We start from the raw sequence: 7,051 nt of genomic DNA, 5'->3' as shown, positions 1-7,051 counted from the left end.
TAGTTGATACTATGTCAATACTCAACCTTATTGAACCATCGGCTCTAATGTCACTTGTTAAATATCTGAAGAACCGTAAGATGTCTAGAAAGAATCCCACTTGATTGATCTAATGAAAGAACACACTTATGATTTTGCTATCGCATCCAATTCAAATTCTTTAGATAATGTATTTATTGATTTTAAATCCACTTAATAAGGGTACTACTATAATAGTTGACACTACATCGATACTCGTTCTTGTTGAACTATTGGCTCTAATATAGCCTATTAATTATATGAACCGCTATGATTAGGCAGAATTCTACTAATTGGGCCTCACAAAGGAATGCTTGGTACTATATCTAACTCATACTCTTCTAAAAAAACTTAAAACTCTTAAAGCAATATATTTATTTATTTTTCTATTTCTTTTACTAAGTCATCTCTTCAACAAGGGAAATATCTTGCATATTCTCAATTATTTTATATTTAAACTTATCCGTTTACACATTTTCTAGAAAAGACTTTATTTTAACTGAAAATTAAGTTAAATGAAATGGACATTAATAATTTTTTTTACACTCTAAATTATTAAATTTCTTCATTTGCACGAGAAACATATTATATATATTAAACTCTATAATACAAATTATTTACTCTATGCACCGGATGATTGAAAATGAATTCATTATTAGTTTTTATTTTAAGTTCGAGTCTCAATCGAAACCCATTGTAATCATGAAGAAGAAAAAAAGAAAGCACATATTGTTTCATGTGCAGTGGACGAAACATATTAATTAGAATTAAGAGCACATATCACCAAGTGAAGTAATTAAATCATAGATTTCTCGAGTCTTTTCCGACTCATCTGATTGCTTCTTGAAATGCCTGCCACTGTCTTTCCAGGTGGAGCGGGCTCTAGGAGTATGAGTTCTATCCAGAAAGAAAGCAACTATAAGAGCAACTGTTGGTGGAGATGAGAAAATCACTTGGATTAAGTCATTGAACTGGAAGCAAAGAAATTACAACAGCTTCATCATCATATTATGAATCTGAATTTGTTTAATGAGCTATAAAAGTCTACACCATTAAGAGAAATTAGCTGCATTTCATACTCACGTACCCAGGTGGAGCCAGTGTGAACAGGACCATGACCAGTAAGAAAAACATATTCCTTGAAGTATTGAGGCACAGAGAGACCCATGAAGAGAGAAAAACCTAGAATGAGCTTTGATCTGAAGCTATTCACGTTGCAATACTCCAGATATTCAAGACCAGTTGAAGCTGCAATACGTAATCTCATAACTGTTAAAACATCCTTAGACTTTTCATTGTGTTGAGTTTTAGCAATATTCAATGTTCAGTTGATGATCAGCAATATGTTTGACTGATAAACAGAGAAAGGGGAGACATACCCACATAAGGGAAGAGGAGAGTGTGGAGAGCTCCCACAATTGGCAATGGTATTGAAGCGAAAAAGGCCCCAACTTTTCCTGTTGGAGATGGATCATATGACCCATCAGAATCATCACTCAGTGAACAAACTTATATAGTAAGAGCCTATTAGCTACATTGTTTGAGCAGAAATGATATTTTTTAGAGGAAAACAAAAGCAACCCAAAACTCTGTGGAAGTACAATCATAAGTAAATTGATTAAGACAAAACAAAAATAATATAAAAATCTTGAGGTACGAGGAATACTATTATTCCACCTAATATGGAAAGGAAAACCAGAAAGATTGCTGATACTATAACGACCCTCCGACTTCCTACTTGTGTTAGTCCCAATAGACCAGCGTCTTCCCTGTTCAAGTGAAAAAAATAAGGCCTCTCATAGAAGTGAAGTATGTTACATTACAGAAATTATTCCTTAGTTTAAAGGCATTACACTGAAGCAGTAGAGCCATTTCCTGTTCCAAATACTGCATCTATCATGGTTCCTATTCCCTGGACGTTGATAGAACAAGTGATGCAGAATTAGAGTATGTTTGTAGGGCTGCCACATAACTAGATCAAGTAGCAGAATTGATAAGTATATATAATAGCTAGCTCAAATTACTAAATAATTTGAATTAATCATTTTGGGATAAGTGGAAAATGAGTCCGAAATTATTTCAGCCTATTTTAGCCATACTCTTAAAATCTTAAAGGTGTTAAAGAGAATATGATGCAACATCGATCACTTCCTACCTGAGTGCCAATACCACGAGTCAGTGCACTGGGAGGTATAGGAGGAGCACCGCTTAGTTTTGATGATGCCAAAAATGTACCAGAAGACTGCAGAAACATAAAATCAAGAGAGAGCCCAAGGGAAGGAGAAGAGCTTTCATGAAGCATAGAGCCTTGTAGAAAAGAAGCAATGACTTCTAAGGTAAAAACTTATAAATCAAACCTCAATAACAGCTACAAGAGAAGCAGCCATCATTGAAAGAGCATCACCAGCTTCAAAAATGGGCGTTCCCCATTGAAATGGACGTGGAATTTTTATCCTGCAATATAATTCATAGTTTTATAGAATCAAATTGGAGATGAATTCAAATTTTAGTTGGCAGACAATGAGGCTTACCAAGGAGCAGCATCAATGAGGCCAGAACTATCAGTACGGCAATAAGTTTGTGTTTGTTGAGTTGTATTATCATATGCACCAGCCGCAGTCAAAATCTCTGCATAAATCCATACAATTGAAACAGATAATACGATTGCTACTTGTCCAACCATCTCTTTTTTTGCTTTCCATATGCGGGGAAGAAACTGTAATAGCGTTGATTACCAACAAGATAGAACACCAAGATCATCAGCTAAAAATATTCTGAAAATTACATTAAAGTTTATAGGCTCTCTAGCTAAATTGTATATGCAATTTATATTCAAAATAAGTATGAAGTTGCACATTAATTCAAATTCCATTGCTTCATTTCTTGAAACCCAGCAAATCAAGGATGATAAGGATTAGATGTGAAGTATCTGTGAGAGAAAATGACCTTGGCTTCATGTGTTTAAGACTGTAACAATGAAGGTTTATAAGGGTTGAAGACATAATGGAAGTTCAGGTTTCTAAGATGGGTAATAGTTTAGATGCCAGTGAAACTGAAATGATGGAGTACATTACTCACCTGAGTCAAGAAAACCAGAATAGCTAAAGCTGGGAGTCCAATTTCAATACACTTGGCCACCTACAAGCAATAACCCAACCAATGGAAGATCATCACAGTAAATAATAATAATAATTAAAAAATTATTGTCCGATACCGAATTCGTGTAAAGAAATCTATGTGAAATCCATGTATTTATAATATGGGTCTATGTATATTGGTAAATATTTTTATAATAATTAATACTAAAAATAGATATATTATGTGTTTACCAGTGGAAATCCACGGACGTAGAGTCCGAGTCCAGTGAGAGTTACAAGAGGAACAGAAGCGAGTGGGCTAAGGTGTCTGCATGCCATTCGAAAACACGTAGAAATCAAAGCTGGTTAAGGTTGTAATTATGGAGAATGAAAATTCCAAATTTAGTAATTGATTTATACCTAGAAAAATATTTTCCCAAACCTGAGAAACCAATCACCATTTGGAAGATGGACGAAATGAGACTTGCTCCTTGTACGCGTCTCATGAATTCTTCATACCTCTAATAATATCATACCACATTAATTCATAAGTTTTTATAAATCTCATTCCCTTGTAAAAAAAAAACAGCTCTTATAAATATTGTTGATTTTATTTTATTTTTTTCCTATGGAACTGTATTAATTAAGTCACAAGTTTGATTTGATTTTTTTTATTTTTTAATTTTATATATATAATTAAAATATATGTGAGCTTTTTTAAATTTCTGATCAAGTTAAAATCTTTTGTTATTCTGTCGCAGGGAAAATTATTATTTAATTTTTTAAATACTTGCTCATAATTAATTTCTGTCAAGGAGCTAATTATTCAGTCATTTCCTTAAATGAATATTTTAAATACTGAATAATTGTATTGACAGAATAGTAGCATAATGTCACTATTTAGAAAATGAATATTTTGAAAAAATATTAAATAATTAACTATTTGAAAAAATATGAATCAATTAATATATTTTTAAAAATAAATAAACCATAGAAATTTAATTGTATTTTTTTAATAGAAAATAGTAATTTTTTAATTAATGATAATGATGTGGTAATATAGTTTTATCTTAACATTTTGATGCAAGAGGCGTAATTAATTATCTTAATATGTTGATGAAGACAAATTGCTATTATGAAATTATTGATAAAAATGAAAAAAATAATAATATAAATAATAATTTTTAAATATATTTAATTGTGAAATCATGTTATAAATTTTTAATTATATAAGTAATGATGGATTATAATTAGTTAAATATTAAAAAAATAAAATTTAATTAATAAAAAATAAAATTATAGGATGGAATTACAAGAAAAATAAAATGTAAATTTATTTTTTGTGATTAATTCTGAATTATTTTAATTTAAAAAATTATGCAGATATGAGTAATGCCGTCTTATGCCGATGCTTCGTTGGTATCCTTTAATTCCATTTAATAGTAAAAATTTTTTAAACATGCATAAAAATTAAATCAATTAATAAATTTTAATTTAAGGAAATTTAAATTATCTGAATTATGAGATATCAAATTTATTATTTTGTTAAAAAAAAAGAAAAAAAAAGCCAACCAACCTGATGGGAATCAAGTGAGTCACTATAATTACTGAAAGTTGATAAAGCAATAGAAATGATAGGGATGATGTAAGCTTGGGATGATTCCATGGACACAGAAAGCCGAGTACCAATCCAAATCTGCAACATTGTATTTATTCCCACTGCAAACAGGGAAGCCTGTACTGCCTTTGCTTTCTCTACCTGATCATACATCCAATTAAATTAGGATTATTAATTAATTCAATAATTAAGTCCCATATTAAAATCAATCAATTAAAGTAATGAAAAAAAACAAAGATCAATGAAACTTTAATCTAATGATAAAAGGACAGAAGTATTGCGAGAGCACATGGGCTTCTTACATTGCCACCTCCGGCAATATTGACCATAATGGAGGAAACGAGGAGGCTACTTCCCACATTCACTAGGCAATGCTGGAATCCCCAACCATAAAGTTTTGGATTACCTAATCAATTTATTCAAATCAACTGTCACACAAAATATCCAAATTTTGTTATTTCACTACAAAAAAATTTTAAAAATTAATAAGATATTATTAATAATTATTATCTATATATTAGTTTGGAAATATCGACTATCAATTGTCTTAAAAAAATTAGGAGTAATCAATCGATCAGTTCGATTTAAAATCAAACCGAATCGAATAAATTAAAGATTAAAATTTTGGTATTTATAAAAATCGAGCTGAATTAATTTTGGTTAGAAATCAAATCGAACTGAATCGATCTGATTTAATTTGATTCGATTCAGTTTTATCGATTTAAATTTGTAATAAATTTTTTATTTTTTATATTTTATTTTTAAAATTTTAAAATTTAATTAGAATATTTTAATTTTAATATATGATCTAATCTTTTTATATTATTAAAAATAATATATTATTATCACTCGATTCTATTTGATTTTTTCAATTTTTTTATAATTAAAATCAAATCGAATTAAAATAACTAAAATTTTTAAAATTAAAAATCAAATCGAATTGAATTGAATAAAAAATTGAATTAAAATTTTAAATTAATTCAGTTCGATCAATTTATTTTATTTGAATAAAATATTATTTTTACTGATGACTGTAAAATATTTTGCTGCTAAATTTATTAATAAATTTATATATAAAAATTTTAATAAAAATTATAAAGTGTAAACAGAAGGAGTTAGTTTTTTAATATTTTAAATTTTTTAATAAAAAATATTTTTTATTAACTAAAATATTTAATTATTTTAAATATAAAAAAATATTTTTCACGAGTCTTCAAAAGTAATAATTAGATAATTACTTAAAAGTGATTTGAGTCCAAATAACTAATGATTACAAACTTAAAAAACAGTTGACGGATTATACTCATTGATCACGTTGGATAGTGTTCAGTTCAAAAACAATTCGGAAACCTCACTAACTCTTATCTTCTTAGCAGGAATATGTTGTGCACTTAGACAGAAAAAGAGAGAGCCAGAGATATTACTCCAGGAAGGATTTGTCGAAATGGGAAATGGAATGGTGTCTTCTGTGCTCCTATCTGGTTCGCCTCGCCCTCCTCTGCCAGGTGTGTCGCCACCCGTTGGTCCGTCTGGTGTGCTCCTATCTGGTTCGCCTCGCCCTCCTCTGCCAGGTGTTTTGCCACCCGTTGGTCCGTCTGGTGTGCACCTATCTGGTTCGCCTCGCCCTCCTCTGCCAGGTGTTTTGCCACCCGTTGGTCCGTCTGGTGTGCTCCTATCTGGTTCGCCTTGCCCTCCTCTGCCAGGTGTTTCGCCACCCGTTGGTCGGTCTAGTGCAGTGAACCGTTGTGGGCAAAAATAACAAGAAGGGACACAGTAACCGAAGGCAAGTTTATTTTGGATGCAAAAAGGACAGCTGGGAACGCACCGGCAACAGTGGAATGGATGGGAACGAGAAGGACATATTGGAAGATAATCCAGAGGAGGTACATGTTGGCAACATGTGCAGTTTGCGACCCACATTTCCACTCTCTTCTTCTCATCATTTGCCCATCTCCGTCTCTCTTTATATAGCGTTTTCTCTTTTCTTTTTAAGTCAAGGATAGTCTTCTTTTTTTTTTTTTTTTTTTTTCTTTTTTAAATTGGAAAAGCAAACTTAGTAGTAATTATTAGGTTTGGTGAGGATTATTGTCTTGAAGGCCAAGACTAAATAATATATATACTTAAAATTATAAGTATTATTTATTTAATTTATTTTAATTTTGGTTACAAAGTTTTAAATAATATATATATAGTTAAAATTATATGAATTAAATAATATAAAAATTTAAGATAATTAACGATTTTTTTTACAGAAAAATTAAAAAATTTAATTTTATAAAAATGAGTTAATTGACTGATAAAATAGAAACTAAGTAATTTACATATACACACAGCAATG

General features: G+C 30.3%; 1 protein-coding gene across 1 annotated transcript; it reads right to left on the bottom strand.

Moving 5' to 3' along the window:
* Positions 1–652: 652 nt before the first annotated feature.
* On the bottom strand, positions 653–6,696 carry LOC110618813 (nucleobase-ascorbate transporter 4). The gene is made up of 14 exons (XM_021762057.2): positions 6,138–6,696; positions 5,016–5,119; positions 4,672–4,854; positions 3,516–3,616; positions 3,348–3,423; positions 3,097–3,156; positions 2,550–2,734; positions 2,376–2,472; positions 2,174–2,260; positions 1,872–1,930; positions 1,696–1,787; positions 1,398–1,475; positions 1,106–1,266; positions 653–989 (listed from the first exon to the last, which is right to left on the bottom strand). The coding sequence occupies exons 1-14, from the start codon at positions 6,631–6,633 to the stop codon at positions 786–788; spliced, it is 1,983 nt and encodes a 660-aa protein (XP_021617749.1). The 5' UTR covers positions 6,634–6,696; the 3' UTR covers positions 653–785.
* Positions 6,697–7,051: the final 355 nt, after the last annotated feature.

The sequence above is a fragment of the Manihot esculenta genome, chromosome 7 (genome assembly GCF_001659605.2).
Source record: "Manihot esculenta cultivar AM560-2 chromosome 7, M.esculenta_v8, whole genome shotgun sequence".
In the NCBI taxonomy this organism is placed as follows: Eukaryota; Viridiplantae; Streptophyta; class Magnoliopsida; order Malpighiales; family Euphorbiaceae; genus Manihot; species Manihot esculenta.
The sequence above is the reverse complement of the archived record's forward strand: the minus strand, read 5'-3'. Positions and strand labels throughout refer to the sequence as shown.

Bases quoted from the DNA above. Each gene is read 5' to 3' on its own strand.
- LOC110618813 (XM_021762057.2), bottom strand. From the start codon at position 6,633: ATGTGGGTCGCAAACTGCACATGTTGCCAACATGTACCTCCTCTGGAT. The intron at 1,788-1,871 runs GTAATGCCTTTA...TCACTTGAACAG, and splicing joins AATGGCTCTACTGCTTCAGT to GGAAGACGCTGGTCTATTGG. The intron at 1,267-1,397 runs GTATGTCTCCCC...TACGTATTGCAG, and splicing joins TCTCCTCTTCCCTTATGTGG to CTTCAACTGGTCTTGAATAT.